Below are 18,505 nucleotides of genomic sequence, written 5' to 3'. Positions count from 1 at the left end.
GTAGGAATAGAAGGTTGTTTGTAACAATTATCATTCTCATATCACAGCCAAGTCATTTTAGAAGGTTAACCTCTCTGTCCACCTCAAATTCAGTACATGCTTTTTTTGTTCCCCACCTCCCCCCCAATTTGTTCTTCAGAGTTCACTAGGTTTCCACTGACTATGGCACATAGATGAGCTACTTCTTCCACCTAGCCCTCTATGAATTGTTTTCATCTTTTTTTGTATAGTTGATTTTTCCAGAAGCAGATAAATAATGAATATGGGGGGGAAAAGTCACAAAAATCTATCCTACTGAGCTGGAAAAAAAATCTGTTGTGAATCTTCTTCTAAACTTGGAGGGTTTCAAGCACAATTACTTGAGGTAAATTTCCGGGTGAATGTTATTTTGCCTGTTTCTGTCCAAATCTGGCTGGAGTAGTGGTAATCCAGCATGCCTTGGGCTACTCCTAGAGGCCAGGTGCCCTCCCACTCAAGGTGTTGAAGAACTTCAGGTGACGTGTTGTGCCTGGGGATTTTCAATGCACACGGAGCGTGGGAAGGACTTGGGCATTCTGGTCAGACTTGTAAGGATATTTCTCATCTCTCTGCCTTGGCAAGGGTTTTCAGCACTGCAAGAGGAAGTGTACAGCTCGAGACACAAGCAAGAACAGCAGAGGCTCTCTAAGGACAGCGAGCCAAGTGAGCACCCCCCTCTGGTCTCCGAGGAAGACGTGTCTGTCAGTTACTCCCCGTTCCACGACAGTACTCCCAGGAGTGAGGCCGAAGTGTCCATGGCTGAGCTTCTGAGGCAAGCACACAAGGAACAAGTAGAAACTGAATTCTCAGGGAAACCATCTGCTTCACAACAGGAATACTTGTAAGTGCCGAAAGACCAGGATGAAGCCATAGGGAACAGGTCCTCTTTTCTCTGTGTAATAAGAGGATTTTACAGTTGCCTTTGAAACTTATGAACACACTAGAATTTCTCTCAAATTGTGGTTTTCACTTTTTAATCCATGGAAGAAGCCGTAAGGCTGAGGAAAGAAAGTCAGTCGTCACTGTGAGTACAAAGCAGTAACTGTCTAGTATGTAGGAAAGAAAAGAGGGTTAATAGAGAAGTGAAGGGGGTTTTATGTCTGTGTTCAGTCCTCATGTCTTGGATGACAAATGATGACATATTAATGAAAGTAATCCAAAAGAACTCTTTCTTCAGATTCAGGATAGCTTTTTCAATGGGGGCAATTTTTTTCAATTTAATAATTACTAACAAAACCCATAACTACCTATTAAGAACTGGACGTGTACCAAGTGCATTTCAGATGGCCAAAGGAGCAGAAATGGGGTGTTACAGAGGCAAGACACAAGAGCTTACAGGAATAACACATGACAGAGTACACACAGAGGACCTGTGAAGCAAAAACTTGAATTCTGAGGTGGGGATGTCAGTGGGGTTGGTGTAATTTGGAATGGAATTTGAAATAGATCATGTTTATTTCTCCACAGCCTTCCCTGATTATGTGCCCATGCTGAGACCTCTCTGCAGGGTAGAGTCAGGTATTGATAAGCCAGCAAAATACCAAGAATCCATATCCAAATAAGTGATTTTCCTGGAGATTATTAGCTTTGATGTGGAGATGCAGCTCCCAGCAGTCAAAGGGCAGCTGAGTCCAGCAAATGCACTTAGGGGGATTCCTTTGCTCAGGGTATGCTGGGAGAGAGTGTGGGAGACAGAAACTGCCATCTAGGAAAGCTTCTGCTGCAGTGTTAGGCAAAAATACCAATGCTCACTAAGGATTTGCTTCAGGAAATGAATTTCTTTGAGGAACAGAGAATACTTTGAGACAATAGTGCCAACAGTACATGAGAGTAATAACGACGTGAATTTCACTACACTGCAGTTGTAGTTTGAACTAGGTGGAAAATTGGGCTAGATTTAAATAGGAACATGTAAGGGACATGCTCCAAGAGGAAATATACAACAATATTGAATGTATATTTGCTGGAATTAGATGTATTTCCCTTACATATGTATTACATAGTAACACATATAATAATAGGTTTAATTAACTTGGGGTAGCAATTAATCATGAATCAGAGTTCAACCGTAAAGATACCATTACAAAGAAAACCTGAACCTCTACTAAATTTCTGTTTGCTAAAGCTCCAGAATTCTACATGAAAATTGTTTTTTTCTCTTTGCAGCTGCACGGCTTGTGCTCAGTGTTGTAGGTGCCTCACATCCTTCTCTAGTGATCCAGGCTCTCCCACTAAAAAAAAAATAAATGGTGGTATGTAGAGATATGAGGGCACAAGTGAAAGCAAAGCTCTCTGAAATACTTTACAAATACCAGGTTTTGCAGACTCGCATGGAAGAGTTGGATATCCATTTAGAGATTTGCTCAGGAAGATAAGTAGCATTCCCAGACAGACTGCTCTGTAGCTCCTGTCAAGGAGTATCAGTTATTTCTAGACTTGCCAAACAACAGAAAACATAACAATACAAAGTCAGTGCCTAATGTTCCATTGCTGGAAATGGGGAAGCAGTGCAAGGTGATTACTCACTTGGACCTGTAATTCACAGTGTCACGACTCCAGGAGCTGAGCAGTCCATGGGAGCTGGAACAGCAGCGAGCGGAAAATCTGCGCACTCGAGCACGGCAAAGGGAGAGGCGCAGAGAGCCCCCCCACAGCCTCCGTCCCCTGTGCAGAGAGGAGACTCCCCCATCATCCAGGAGCCTGAGGACCCCCAGCTCCACAGAGAAAGCCTCTCTCCAAGGAGATCTAGTCTCATGATAGTGGAGTCCACTGAGGAGCAGATGGAGAAGTCTGGAAGGGGCTTTGAAGAGGAATCTTTAGAAAAGGTAAATCAACAACTTTGCCTCAATGTAATTGATGCAATAAACCAATTTTTAGGACTCGCTCATTTCTTAAGAATATTTGTAATTAATTTGCATCTGGCACTGAATTTTTCCCCCTTCCCTCTGTGGTTTAAAGGGTCAGGTAAAGGCTTTTCTCCTGAGATTTTCTAAGTTGAAGCAAACGCCAGATCCCAAAGTCTAGGCTGGTAATTCTGATTCTGCTCTACCCTCCTTTGTCCTGTGGCAGTTCTATCTGTGCTTGAGAGTGTCAGTAACAGGGCCAGAGACAAACCGAAACAGACGTATTGTGGACAAAGTAATAACAGTGAAGCTCATAAAGAAAAGCAATGCTAGCCCAGAATAGCATGAGAAGTGGGGTGAAAGGTCTCTAAAGTCCGTGAGACAGAAAAGAGACAGCGGTGCACTGCAGAGTACTAGGGATGCACTGACTGGAAGAATGGTGTTTATGTAGCACACAGGCAGTAAAGAGATACAGCACCAAGAGAGTGGAGGATATCAAAAACTGTACAGGATAAGTCTTGCCTTGTGTGAGACAAGGGACTTCATGGCAGCATTCAGAGAGGGAAAGACATCCACCAGCAAGGAAAGAGAGTAACCATATGGCTGTTAGTGGAGAATTAGTTTCCTGGCAGATGAAGGTTTAAGAATAAACAGCTTGCTTTGCCTGTTCTAAGTGGAATAAAAGGAGAAGGCATCCTTGGGTAGGAAATTAGCTTTATAAGTAAAGTTAGAGCGGAGAAGGTGCAGCTTTACTGAGGCAGAAATTGTTTCATCTATGTGTTCGTTAGAAACAAGGCCTTCTCTCTTTGCTGCTATGTGGCTGAAGGTATCACCTCTAGAATGAAGGTTTCAGACCTCTGCCTCTGGGATCTCAGGGAAAAGTGGAATTTCAAGTGTCTCAGATGATTGAAAGGGAATCTATAGCAGGGCCCAGTACAAGGGCTGCTGGAGGACAGCCGCCCTCAAAATAATGTACTGTTTTTTCCCTCTGAGACTTTTACTGAAGTGAAACAACAACAGCAGCTGTCAACCACGCCCCCCCTTATTTATTTTCCCTTTTATGTTTTCATACTACAGCTATTTCCCAATGGATTCTTTTCAGCCTCTCTTTGTCATCCAAGGTGTTTGTTTAAATTTTTATTTCTTCCTTATGCAGGATAGACAAGTTCAGCATTTGTTACTAATAATTCCTGATCTTTCTGAGGCTACTGCTACACTGTCCTCTTGTCAATACTCTTAGTCCTACTGTCTGTACTCTGCAGTCTGTACTTTGCCCTGTGGAGGATTAAAAGTCTTTTGCATATTTTTCTATGTAATTAACCCTGGAAGCATATGCAAAATGTAGGAATTGCAGAGCTGGTGTAGGAAGACAGAAGCTGTAGCTGCTGCTAGTACAACATACAAGTCCTGCTTCCATGCTTCCCCTAGGAGTTAGCAGAGGAGTTGGGTGGGCTGGAGCTCAGCTCGGACGAGGATGAGATGGTCACTACCAGAGTCATTCGGCGCCGGGTGATCATTCAGGTACCGGGAGCTGAATGACTGCACGAGCCTGTGCCGCCTTAGGCCTGAGTTTGTGTTGCACCTCAAGCTGGGATGCTCCCAAATAATGCATCTCCATTGGATAAACCTTAGGAATACAGTAACACTGCTAACCCACCCCTAAACTCCATAGATGCCTCGGCAGGAATAAGATGAAGACTTGTCAGCTCTGTATACAACAAAGTCAACTAACTTATCTTTGCCTGTGTGCTGTGGCATCACTTTTCTGTGCATGCATTTTTAAGAATTTATTTGCAGAATAGGTTTTTTTCCTAACAAAAAAACTATTGCTGATTTTTTTCATTCTGTAACCAATTAACTGATGTTGAAGTGGCTTATTTCAAGACCCACATGAAGGCCTTGCTTCACACAGCTTTGTTCTTTGTTGTACAGGCTGATAGTATGCCTGAAATGCCACCAGAAACGGTCACAGAAGAGCAGTACACAGATGAACATGGCCATATGGTGGTGAAGAAGGTATTGTCAGTTCTGCCCCTTGCTACCTTCTTCCTCTCCAGGAAGGAAAGGAAAGAAAAATCATCCACAGAAATGCCAGACTTTCTGCTGTGAAGGGGCATGATTTGAAGAGTAGAGAGTGGAAGGAATGAGAATTTCAGCTCATGAGAGATACCAAAGTTTGAACAGTAATTTAGATTCTCAAAATTGTACTGTTACAGTGTACAACCTAACAGGATCTATTTTGTTAACTTTCATTTAAAGCCAAGGAAAATTCTGCATAGATCCACATATTTTAGAAGAAAGTTATTTATTTCTTTTTTAAAAACCCCACCAAAAAAATCCACTCCACTGCAATCTTATCTGTTTGTTTGCCTGTCCTAAAGAAAGCAAAGGAAGGCTGGGTCTGTAAGAATCAGATAAACCCAGAGTCTAGATCTGCAAAATCAGATCCTGCTTTGAAAAACAAATTCTGCACAGCATGGAAGTGAAAGGGGAACTTCTGTGCTCTTTTCTTTATCTGACAACTTGGTGCTCAGTGATTTGGTTTCCGACTTGGCTGAGCTGGGACGGTGGCAAACCTCATCTTCTGAGAAGACATCTCACCCCTTCAGCTGGATAGGCTATCTCTGGAACCTGTTTGAATTCCTGGTAGAATAAACCCCCCAGCCAAAGATTGCTTGGTCTCATTGCACAGAGGCAAGTGTGAAATTTCTGTGCCTTGAACTGTGCCAGGCAGAGGTTTGGGTCATCCACAGAACGATGCACACCCACCCTCCTGAGCAATTTCACATCTTGAACCCTGTAATTCTCTTCTTGCTTTGGCCAGCCAGTGCCTTGAGAGCTTTAGCACCAGATGAGTCTCTTGAGTAGGAGGTGAGGAATAGAACATGGAACCATCTACGCAGGTTCTTTCATACAGGACAAAATGTCCTTTGAGTAGCCAATACTAGGTAGATTACAGAGAGGAAATTTTACTGCTGTGTCTTTGGAGACTAAACTCCATTCCTTCAGGTGACTCGGAAGATCATCCGGCGATACGTTGCTCCAGATGGCACGGAAAAAGAGGAGGTGCTAATGCAGGGAGCACCGCAAGCCCCCGTCACTGTGCAAGAGGGAGATGGTTATTCCAAAGTGGTGAAGCGAGTTGTGCTGAAGAGTGACAGTGAGCACTCAGAGGTAGGGTGTGCCTTGTCCAGCGTGGCACAGAGCAGCAGCACCCCAGCAGGGCTCTTAACCACTGCAGCTTTGCATGTTTATTCTGCCGCTCAGTTCTAGAACCCCCTAGTTACAGTAAGTTTACCTTGCTGGTCTGTTCTTGCTTTGAAGAGGCTAAAAATATCTATGATTTAAACCAAAACTGCTTTAGAGCCAGGTAATTAAAAATAAAAACAGTCTGAAAAGGTAAGTGCCTTCCTGCTGTACTTCACTGTCTGGCCCTACAGGCAGTTGGATCAGCACAACCAAGTTGTGAGGGAGGACCAGAAGCTGGAAATGGAGTGTGCCTTCAGCAGTGCTGGGCCAAAACCAACGTGCAGCAAGCAGTTATTGGAATTGTAAAATACATCACTGATACTTTTGCTTGCAGGAATTACTCATCAGAAGTAATTAAGTAATTCTTTAGGAATAAAGTAACAAGAAAGAAGAGCCTTGTTCCCCCCTGCCCTTTTTCTATTTTCCTTTTTTCTTTTTTGAAATTTTTTTATATTTTCTTTTTTGTTTTTACTTTTCTTAATTTTTTTCCCTTTTTCCTTTTTCCTCTTTTTCATTTTTTCTTTTCTTTTTTCCTTTTTTCCTGTTTTGTTTTTTTCTTTTTCTTTCCAGTAAGCTGACCCTAACAGATCTACATTTTACCCTGTGGAGCCCATGGACACAGCAGTTAATTGGGCCAGTGAACATCATGAAGTGTGGAATTCATGTCCATCTCACTTGTGCTTTCTAACCTTCCAGGTGACCCTGTCAGAACCTGCCATTCTCTCTAGTGCCTCCAAATTCCAGTCCGAACCAGTGGAGGGCCGGAAAGTCAGCAAGGTCATAAAGACCACTGTAGTGCATGGAGAGAGGACGGAGAAACACCTGGGGGATGCCAGCTTGGCTTCTGATCTTCCATCAGCCAAAGAGGACTTTGAAGAGGTAAAAATAACTTTTATATATTACAGCAGTACAGCAAGTATGGTCACAACCCCAGGGACAAAGTCTATTCTCCTGAAAACCAAAGCTGGTGGCCCAGCAGACTCAGCTGGCGGGTCCTAAGCTGAGGGTAACTCTATTCTTATACTCAGCAAAGTTACAAAAATATGCATGTATAAACAGTGTATAGTGAAAGCTGGCATTGCAGAATTAGCGAAGATGCTTGCTAAGACTAAAAGAAAACATCATGGAGGCTTTGTGTGAAATTCTTAGAAGTCTTGGGTGTGAGTGCAGTTAAAGTTCATTCCTGTGTTATCACTGTAGAGGTTATTATAGAAGTGGCTACAGTTAAGCCCCCACCCTGGCTAAATAGATGTGTTCCTCCCCTGCATCCAGTCTCTTGTCCCCTTTATTAGCATGTCTTAGCTGTTGAAATAAATACTTAAAAACAGATAAATAGAACAAAAGCTGTGCAGCAATAGGTGACGTGGATATGTATTTTGGGTTTTGTGACCAGCAGCCTGGTCCCCTTTTTCTCACAGAGGCCAAACAAGGGCCAAGAACTGTCTGGTAAAAGTTCAGAGACGGCTTGGGAAGGAGCACTTAACACCCAGCTACTGTCTCTGTAAATCCACAAGTCTGGAGCCACTACTGCACCATGCTTTGCTACAATCTTTGCTGAAATGAAACTGCCCCCTAGGAGACACTGTATGCCATGTGTCTGCAGGAGGGAGGGATGCTTGAAAGGATGCAGTTGCTTCTTACAGGTGCCTGTTCAGCATTTTTTCAGCATTGGATTGTGTGAATATGAAGGACTAAGGTAGGAAGAGCTCCAGGTGTTTTGGGTGTGTTGTAATTTGAAGTTTGTGTTTTCATTGGAGGCTTTGAGCTATACAGGTCACCACATGACAGTGCAAGTCCCTGCTTTGGTAGAGAAAGAAATCAAGAAAGACGATGGATCAGTAATTAAAAGGTTTGTCTTGGCAAGCTGATGAAGTGTTACTGCAAACGAATTAACACAGTCACAGGAGTGGATTGCAGTGAGTGCCTTGCTAAGCTTTAGTTGCAGTGGTACTAAAGCATGACTAACCTGGCAGCGGTGATAGCGTACAGAACACGGAAATAAAACACTTTCCACACAACATTGGTACGGGAGTTAATACAAAGGCTGCTATTTATTTTCTACAGTTTTACAAGTTTAGCAAAGTAGCATAGTTCTAATTGAATGGAGAATGAATGGATGGCTGGTGGGGAATGAATGAAGGGATGATGAATATAGGAGAATTATTGGATGTATGGTGAATGACTGGATAATAGGGAATAAATAGATGATGAATGAGTTATGGGATGATGAATAAATGGACAATGGGGAATGAATGGATGATGAAGGGTTGATTGATAAATAGGTGATATTGGATAATGGATGATGGAGTGTGCTGGATATCCCATGTGTGGAGATGAGAATCTTGACTCCATGTTTCAGAAGGCTGGTTTATTATATTATGATATATATTAAATTAAAATGATACATTAAAACTATACTAAAAGAACAGACAACAGGATTCATCAGGAGTCCTTGAATAACAGGACTCCTGACTCTCTGAGAGTCTGAGCCAGCTGACTGTGATTGGCCATTAATTAGAAACAACCAGCATGCACCAATCACAGATGCACCTGTTTCATTCCACAGCAGCAGATAGTTAATTGTTGACATTTCCTTCCTGAAGCTTCTCAGGAGAAAAATACTAGCAAAGGATTTTTCATAAAATATCATTGCTACAATGGAGAATGATGGTGATTAACAGATGGGTGATGGAGAATTAATGGCTGGATGAATGACTGGATGAGGATGACCAGGAATGAACAGATGATGAATAAATGGAGGATGACAGATAAATAGGTGATGGGTGGAGAATGAATAAATGGATGGATGATGGACAAAGGGATGCATAGGATGAATGTATCAATGGATGAAGAATGACTGGATGATAAAGAATCATCTGGATGATAAAGCCTCTTCATTAAGGGCTGCATGAATGGACAATGAATGATAGAGACTAAATGAATGCATGAAGGAATGGGTGGGATGAATGAATGACTGGAGAGTGGATAAAGGGATGAATGAGTGGGTGATGGAGAATGAATGAAGGGAGGGACTGAGTGGATGATGGATGACTGAAGGCATGAACGACTGCATAGGATGAATGAATGACAGAGAATGGATGATGAATGTTGGGATGCAGGTGATGAATGAAGGGCTGAATGAATGGATAATGGAGAATTAATGGCTGGATGCTGAATGACTGGCTAGATGCTAAGGAATGAAGAGATGATGAATAAATGGAGGGATGCTAGACCAACAGGTCAATGGCTGGAGAATGGATGAATGATGAAGAATGATTAAATGAGTGGTTGATGATAAAGGAGTGGATGATGGAGAATGAATGAATCGATGGATGAGATGAATGAATGATGGAAAATAAAGATGAAGGAACAATGGCTGGGTGCTGGAGAACAGATCAATGACTGGATGATGGCGAGTAAATAGATAGATGAGTGATGACGGTGTGATGAAGGATGAGTGGGTGACTGAGACACTTCCCCCTCGCACCATTTGTACTCAGCACCATTTGCGCTCCCTTTCACGGCAATATCGCACCCTTAGTGCTACGGTGCACCCCTTAGTGCCATTCATGCTCACTTAGCAGTTTTCCTGGATTTAGCAGTATCCCGCAGTTTTTCGCTCTCGGTGGTATTCGCGGGTTCTGCAGGTTTTTTTTCCCCCACTGTATTCACGCAGTCACTTTGCAGTATTCACGAGTTTCGATGTTTTAGTGGTATTAGAGATTTTTTGCGCTCACACAGCAGTTTTCATGGTAGTTGATGTTTTCGTGCTCATTTAGCGGTAGTCAGGCTTTTACCGTTATTAGAGAGCTCACTTAGCAGCATTCGCGGTTTTAGCGGTAATTGCCGTTTTCACAGTCACTGTGTTATTTGTGGAGTTTTGTGTGTAAGTTTTTTGTGTGGGTTTTTTTTTTCGGTATTCGCGCACACTTAGCGGTTTTAGCGGTATTTGCTGGTTTCGCGCTCACTTAGCGGCATTCGCGGGTTCCGTGGTTTGTTTTTTTTTTTTTGCTCAGCGGTATTAGCGGGTTTAGCGGTATTTCCACACTTTACGGGATTGGGGGGTTCCGGGGTTTTTTTTTTTTTTTTGCTCAGCGGTATTAGCGGGTTTAGCGGTATTTCCACAGTCATTCTTTGTGGGTTTTTTGTGTGTGTGGTTTTTTTTTTGGCGGTATTCGCGCTGACTTAGCGGTTTTAGCGGTATTTGCTGGAGGTTTTTTTGTGCTCACTTAACGGCATTCGCGGGGTTTAGCGTGTTTTTTTACTCATTTAGCGGTATTAGCGAGTTTAGCGGTTTTAGCGGTATTTGCTGGAGGTTTTTTTGTGCTCGCTTAACGGCATTCGCAGGGGTTTTTGCTCACTTAGCGGTATTAGCGGGGTTTAGCGGTTTTAGCGGTATTTGCTGGAGGTTTTTTTGTGCTCGCTTAACGGCATTCGCAGGGGTTTTTGCTCACTTAGCGGTATTAGCGGGGTTTAGCGGTTTTAGCGGTATTTGCTGGAGGTTTTTTTGTGCTCGCTTAACGGCATTCGCAGGGGTTTTTGCTCACTTAGCGGTATTAGCGGGGTTTAGCGGTTTTAGCGGTATTTGCTGGAGGTTTTTTTGTGCTCGCTTAACGGCATTCGCAGGGGTTTTTGCTCACTTAGCGGTATTAGCGGGGTTTAGCGGTTTTAGCGGTATTTGCTGGAGGTTTTTTTGTGCTCGCTTAACGGCATTCGCAGGGGTTTTTGCTCACTTAGCGGTATTAGCGGGGTTTAGCGGTTTTAGCGGTATTTGCTGGAGGTTTTTTTGTGCTCGCTTAACGGCATTCGCAGGGGTTTTTGCTCACTTAGCGGTATTAGCGGGGTTTAGCGGTTTTAGCGGTATTTGCTGGAGGTTTTTTTGTGCTCGCTTAACGGCATTCGCAGGGGTTTTTGCTCACTTAGCGGTATTAGCGGGGTTTAGCGGTTTTAGCGGTATTTGCTGGAGGTTTTTTTGTGCTCGCTTAACGGCATTCGCAGGGGTTTTTGCTCACTTAGCGGTATTAGCGGGGTTTAGCGGTTTTAGCGGTATTTGCTGGAGGTTTTTTTGTGCTCGCTTAACGGCATTCGCAGGGGTTTTTGCTCACTTAGCGGTATTAGCGGGGTTTAGCGGTTTTAGCGGTATTTGCTGGAGGTTTTTTTGTGCTCGCTTAACGGCATTCGCAGGGGTTTTTGCTCACTTAGCGGTATTAGCGGGGTTTAGCGGTTTTAGCGGTATTTTTTTACTCACTTAGCGGTATTAGCGGGTTTAGCGGTATTTGCTGGTTTTTTTTTTTTGCTCTCAGCGGCATTAGCGGGTTTTAGCGGGTTTTTTACTCATTTAGCGGTATTAGCGGGTTTAGCGGTATTTGCTTTTTTTTCTCTCAGCGGCATTCGCGGGTTTTTTTACTCACTTAGCGGTATTCGCGGGTTTAGCGGTTTTAGCGGTATTTTTTTCTCTCAGCGGCATTCGCGGGTTTTCTTTACTCACTTAGCGGTATTCGCGGGATTAGCGGTTTTAGCGGTATTTTTTTCTCTCAGCGGCATTCGCGGGTTTTTTTACTCACTTAGCGGTATTCGCGGGTTTAGCGGTTTTAGCGGTATTTTTTTCTCTCAGCGGCATTCGCGGGTTTTCTTTACTCACTTAGCGGTATTCGCGGGATTAGCGGTTTTAGCGGTATTTTTTTCTCTCAGCGGCATTCGCGGGTTTTAGCGTGTTTTTTTACTCATTTTGCGGTATTAGCGGGTTTAGCGGTATTTGCTTTTTTTTCTCTCAGCGGCATTCGCGGGTTTTTTTACTCACTTAGCGGTATTAGCGGGTTTAGCGGTATTTTTTCTCTCAGCGGCATTAGCGGGTTTAGCGGTTTTAGCGGTTTTTTTTCTCTCAGCGGCATTCGCGGGTTCTGCGGGGTTTTTTGCCCACTTAGCGGTTTTAGCGGTTTTAGCGGTATTTGCTCTCAGCGGCATTCGCAGGTTCTGCGGGGTTTTTCTGCTCACTTAGCGGTTTTAGCGGTATTAGCGGGTTTAGCGGTATTTTTTTGCTCTCAGCGGCATTCGCGGGTTCTGCGGGGTTTTTTGCTCACTTAGCGGTATTAACGGGTTTAGCGGTATTTGCTGTTTTCAGAGTCTCTTGCCGGTATTCACACTTCTAGAGATATTTGCAGTTTTCCTGCTCACTCAGTGGTATTTGCGGGTTTAGTGGATTTTTTAGCGCTATCCGTGGTCACTTAGTGGCGTTTGCGGGTTGCTTTGTGCTCACTTAGCAGTATTTGCTGGATTAGCGGTTTTTAGCGGTATTCACGATTTTTCACAGGTTTAGCGCTATTTACGGCTTTAGCAGTATTCCACAGCTTTTCGCTCTCTTTTTAGCAGTATTTGGGGGTTCCACGGTAGTTGTGCTCAGCTGTTTTAGCCCGGTATTCGTGACTTTCGGTGTTTTAGCACTATTCGTGCTCACTCAGCGGTGTTTGTGCTTACTTCGTGGTGTTTGCAGTATTCACACCCACTTAGCACTATTGGCAGTATTCTCTCCTTACATTCATCATCCACTCTCCATCCATCCTTTCAATCATCATCCAAACCTCCATTCATCCATCCTATCATCATCCAGCTCTCCATACAACCGTTCCTCATCCGTTCATCATCAACTCTCCCTGGATCCAGCCTCCATCATCCAATCATCAACCACTCTCCAATAATCATCCAACTGTCCACCCACCCACCCATCCATGCACTGTGATGCCTTTCTTTCTGGTTCTAGAAATAAGAGGCAGACACAGGGTGGTAAACAGGGGTATCTTTATGTAAGTATCCTTAGGTGCACTTCCCCTCAGCTAGAAAATGCTGAGGATGCACACCTGGAAAAACACCTGTACAGTCTTTATTGATTTGCTTATTTTAATTAGCATTCATCCATCTGTACATTCATTGCTCATCCATTCCCCATGCACTCACTCTCCCATCATCATTCTTCAGTCTCCTTTCATTTATCACCCTTTTTCCAATTGTCATCCACGCTCCATATATCCATCCTTTATTCTCCATGCATCCATCCTTCACTCTGCATCCATCATCCATTCTCCAAGCACTTTTATGCCTTTCTCTGTGGTTCTAGAAAAAGAGGCAGACACAGGGTGGTAAAAGGGGTACCTTTATATAGGGATCCTCAGCTGGAAAACACTGAGGATGCACACCCTGTGTGATACATGTAAAACTTTTCTTGATTTTGCAAATTATCATACCTGACGAGAGTCCCCAGCTAAAAGCACACCCAGTGAAGTCATGCCCCCAACTCTAGTACCTTCTAAATCCACCCCTCCTTGGATAAGGACTCAGCTCTGTTGATAAAATATGTCTCAAAGATCTGATTTCAACCTTGGTTTCTAAGGAATACCAAGATAGCATAGGGGTCCTGGAATTTGTTTTGTTTTTCTGCCTAAGAAAATACCGAAGCTAGGTTATAATAATAGACTACAAACAAATGTGTAAAGAGTACAGAGAATACATAAAATAAAAAGGGTAAAAATCCATAAGAGTTGGCTATTGCATCATACTTACACCTTGCTGTGCCTTCTCTCCAGCATGTGTAACTCTGCCTTGGAAAAGCCTGAAAACCACAATTCTCTCAGACATCCAGAACTGTGGCCTTTCTAAGTTGGGTCTCTTTTTTTTTGTTCCAGGACAATACTAAGTAAAGCCAGCACACAGAAGAGGACTGTGATGAAGGACCGCTATGGAAAACATGTTCACATAGAAGAGCTGGAAGACACCCCAGAAGCGCTCCCCAGGGATGACCTCCAGCACGACCTCCAGCAGCTTCTTAGGCACTTCTGCCAAGAGAACTGGACACAGGAGGCCAAGTGAGAAGCTGCCGCCCCTGCACAGCGACACATGACCCCTCCCACACGCAGCCGTCACCGGCCCTGGGTAGCAGAGTCGCCACTGCCGCTCCTACCTGTTCAGCTGCAGTGAATTCATTTCTCCCCATCCCGAGTTGCATTTTGTGCTGTTATGATTTTTCACCCTGTAAGCTAATTTGTGACCAAAGATAGCATCCTTCAGGCAGGATGATTTATCCGCCATGCTGGCACCCTGTCAGTATCGCCACTTGTCCCTGTCCCTTTGCTCTGGCGCTCGCTTACTGACACAGCCCTTGCCAAGCAGACTTCATCAACAGGCCTCTTCCACTGACTGTGTACATGCACCGTACAAAGGAGTTGACGTGTAACTGTAAATAGCAGAGTATTTGAACTCACGAGACCGCAGAGTACTCACTGCCCGTTGGCATCGTGGCTTACGAGGCACAGTGACCCTGCGGAACGGCGACAGATGACGGAACGGCACCGCCCGGCCCACAGCCGCTGACTGAGCCAGGAGGAAGCGCTGCAGAGCTACCGAGTACTGCGAGTTACTGTTTAGAGCTCCGGTCTAGGCAAAGGCTGTGCGAGGCAGGCAAAAGGCAGCTGTTCATATGAATTCACAGCTGACTGTGGCCATAAATTGTGCACACACCTCCACACAGCCACTGCAATGTTTCTAAAAGAAAAAGAAAGAATAACTTCCCCACTAGGTACCCAAGTTGCTAGCAGCTCTACCTGCGGCATGTTCGCATACGGTATTCAAGCCTATAGATCCGGACCTGTGGCGGGGTGTATTAAACAATCCTAACTCCGGTAGTTTCCTGTTTCCATCACTGCTTAGCCGACCTCACCGACTGACTGGGAGTGCTTCCTGCTGGCCACTGCACTGTAGATAACTACGGGACAAAGACTTCCCCACTATACAAGGAGAATAATTAATTCACCGTGTTTTATCGAGATTGCCTCTTAGCTGATACACGCATGTGGCATTTGAAGGTCAAAACCAAACCCTCCTAGAACCATGTCAGCTTCTTGGCCCTCTTAGCACTGAGCGAGCAGTTTTTATCTTCTGATCAAATGTTTTTTAAAGAACAAGTGCTCACAATCCTTGGCAGCCAGTTTCTGTTCATATTTTGTTATGTAACTATATAATATATATATATATTTCTAAACCGACCCTCTGAAAACCACATTAGCATGTCTGCACTTTTATTTTCCACAAGGGAAACATAGGGATCTGATGTTTTGGGTGTTCTATACCTTAATATTTAATGGAGGAAGCTCTGTAGGGTTTTAGCATAACACGCATACACACAAACACACCAACTTAATGCTTTTAAACAGCTATCTCATTTTTTTAATAGTAGACTCAGCACCAGAGTAAAACCAACCCTCTCTTCTAGGAGCAATCCTTTGTCCAAGCTTATCGGGCCTTCTACAATTATAGGGTTCTTTGGTTTTGTTTTTTTTTAACGACTCACTCAGTGCTCAGAACAAGGGCACTTCCTCATTAAGGTAATAATGCCAAAAGCATGGAAACACCTCTGGAGTTCTGGCTTCCTGTGGGCAGAACCATGAGGTGCCGTGCTGACACTTTTTGGGCAGGCAGGAAAAGAAACTTAAAGAAAAAAGTGTTTTGGCAGCCAAATCGAATGAGACCCCTGATGAAACATCTCACAGCGCATCGTGGCTTCCTGACTGTCCAAGACAGCACAGGAGGGTCTTCAAGGATGGGGCTCTCAAGAAATGCATTTCTGTTGTGTTATTTGCGGTGCAGATGATGTTCTGTGTAACAGCATAATGGTTATTCACCTCTTATTTTGATTTTTTGCTGTGTTATCAGAGAACTTGAATACTGTGAGAAGAAGTGAATTTTAAGTTGACGAATCAGCATCTTGTTCCCATGGTGATAACACTAATTGAATATATCTATGAGGGCATGTATTAGTTAAAAATTAAAAAGATACAACACTAACAATACATAGCTGCAATGTGTACAATGGCTGATTTAACTAAATAAAAATGTACAAGTGTTAAATGTAGCACCGGTGGCTCACTCGCTTTTACTGCTGGCCCGGCGGGATGAGGGACAGTGCCCACTCAGGGACCTCAGTGGTGCCACCAGAGTCACAGTTCCTCTGTGCCCAGCTTGCTTGCTTGTCACAGACACAGCCACACCTCACGGACACGACCTAAGCCAAAAGTTGCTCTTTCCTATCTTCCTCCTCCTTTTCCAATGACAGGTGACTCTGTGTAAACAAGTCCAAGAATCAGACAAATTCAACTCAAACCCACAGACAGCAAGCCAACAACCCCACCTTAAAAGAAACTGCACACCCCTCCAGCACAGCACTCTCCTCCTGGCCTGAGGACAAGAGGGGAAAACCAGATGGGGATAGCTAGTGGGGCATTACAGAGACGCACGTGCCCAGGTGAGCATCACTGCCTGTGCTGGGGAAAGGGAGACACAACAGAGGTAGGCTAGCAATGGTTTTTCTATGTTTTCAAATCACAACCTGCTCAGTTTCACCCAACAACGTCAGTACTCCCAAACAGAAACACTATTTTGCTGAAAGACACTAGACACTTCTCCTTAATGCCTTAAGTGAATATCTTTCCTAGAGTCACATTCTTTTTTTTTGTAACAAACAATTCATTAAATCCAGGGACTGACTTTGTTCTTAATATGCCCTCACAAGTAGCAGCAATAATTCAAGTACTAAGTTACTTTTGCTTTCCACCTTGAGAAGCAAAAAGCTTTCTTTTTTTTATTTCTGTCTACAAATTATATGAACCAGAATCAACTAAGATTTTCTCTAGTCTAAATGTAACACAGCTCAACAACGGGTTTTATTATCAGAGCCTGTTGCATCCTGCCTCTCTTCCCAGCAAACCCTGGAAGATGCCAGTGGGGCTCTGTGGCCAGCAGAGAGCCCCACTATTTAATAATCATGTTACTAAATTCCATCACCCCTGATGACCTTAGTGGTAGGTACCACCAAAGGGTGGTAGCTGTCTCCTTCCATAGATGACTTTATATTTTTACTTAACATTCCATAAAACTGCACTACAAGTGCTGGAACATCCTGTGAGGTCTTCCTAGAACACATGGATTCATGATGCAGAATTCAGTGAGCTGGAAAACACAGAACGAATTCTCTGCTGACAGATCATGCCACGGATAATCAGTGGATTTTGTAGCTATAAAGCCATATATTCCACAGACTACAGCCTGTAACTTCAGGCCTTTGATAGTGGGCAACTTCCAAATCCAGGACATTTCCATAAGGAAATAAACCCAAATGGCTTCACCCGTACCTTAAAACATTCACCATATCCTAGGTCTGACTGTGCAATTGCTGCAAGTGCTTGGCACGAGAAGCAGCATTTGAGAACCGCCTGAAGCTACAACAGTTGTCAGGTCTCAAAATATCTGGTAAAGAGGTCACTGGCTGCGAGTCTTGTCAGTGCAGTGACAAGGCCAGCAAGAGCAGCTGTATCCTCAGCCTTTGCTGTGTTTTCCAGTCCCCTACACACAGAGCTGGCTTGTCTTGCCAGGCCTAGCCCTGTCCTCAGCTGTGGCAGCAGCCATAGGCACAGTCCTGCTCCGCTTCCCCTGCCGGCTCTGGTTCCCACCTCTGAGCAAATAAACACAAATAAATATTTCAACCAAATTAATTAACTAGTGTTTCCTCTGCTTCTATTGTTCCAGCATCTGGCTGACCATGAGGATTATCTTCTCCCCTTTGTCATATAATTTCAAACAAGTGTTGTTATGTCCATAGGACTCCAAGGGAGCTGTCAGAATAACAGGATTAAAGTAAAAAAAAAGTGCATGTGAAGGCCTGCAGAAGTGCTACAAACCTGTCTGAAACCCCTGTGGTGCCCACAACACCCTCTCACTTCATGAAACCCAGAAGGAAATATCAGAATTACATAATGAGTAAAATGGTGGGGTCTCCTAACACATTCCTTTCCCAGAGCTTGTGGAGATCCCTTCCCTTGAGTGGGATCTCCCCTCGAGGTTATTTCTCAAGGCTGAGGAATAGGATAGGATAGGCCCACAGCAGTTGGAATGGACAAGCAATATTCATCTCTATTTACTAGCTTTAAAATCATTGCTTAACTATCCCTTCAGAAGCAGTGCACTATACTAGCAGTTCTAGCTACCCTCACTGCACACAGAATCATTTTGATTAAGGTATTTTAGTCTATTTTTTATCATAATAAACAATTTTCTGTTTTATATATAAAAATGTGGCTCACCATCCTTAATCCTGCAGGGTAAAGCTTCAACTACCTGCTTAACCCCTTGGACACAAAGCCTGGGCGTGCCTGCACTCAGACCCTTCTCTGAGGAGAGCTTTAGAAAGCCTGGGGGCCCTTCTGCAGCTCTGGACCCTTCTCCACTAACCTCGGTCTGCAGCTCACACTGCACACACCCCAAAAGATGATGTGAATGACAACATTTGCTCCAACATTAACCTATGTTCTGGAGAGGACATAAGGAAAGCTACCTTGCAGACAGCCTGCTCTTTT

General features: G+C 43.9%; 1 protein-coding gene across 41 annotated transcripts in view; it reads left to right on the top strand.

Moving 5' to 3' along the window:
- ANK2 (ankyrin 2) overlaps positions 1–16,009 on the top strand; it is a 282,700-nt gene extending 266,691 nt beyond the window's left edge. For all 41 annotated transcript variants that reach the window (XM_039710549.1, XM_039710551.1, XM_039710589.1 and 38 more), the window contains 8 exons: positions 601–859; positions 2,564–2,843; positions 4,290–4,382; positions 4,794–4,877; positions 5,871–6,035; positions 6,807–6,989; positions 7,868–7,959; positions 13,787–16,009. In XM_039710549.1, the coding sequence (XP_039566483.1) occupies positions 601–859; positions 2,564–2,843; positions 4,290–4,382; positions 4,794–4,877; positions 5,871–6,035; positions 6,807–6,989; positions 7,868–7,959; positions 13,787–13,970 (1,340 nt within the window). In that variant the 3' untranslated portion in view covers positions 13,971–16,009. The remainder of the gene's footprint in view (positions 1–600; positions 860–2,563; positions 2,844–4,289; positions 4,383–4,793; positions 4,878–5,870; positions 6,036–6,806; positions 6,990–7,867; positions 7,960–13,786) is intronic.
- The last annotated feature ends 2,496 nt before the right edge of the window (positions 16,010–18,505 follow it).

The sequence above is a fragment of the Passer montanus genome, unplaced genomic scaffold (genome assembly GCF_014805655.1).
Source record: "Passer montanus isolate IOZ18808 unplaced genomic scaffold, ASM1480565v1 scaffold23, whole genome shotgun sequence".
Lineage (NCBI taxonomy): Eukaryota > Metazoa > Chordata > Aves > Passeriformes > Passeridae > Passer > Passer montanus.
The sequence above is the reverse complement of the archived record's forward strand: the minus strand, read 5'-3'. Positions and strand labels throughout refer to the sequence as shown.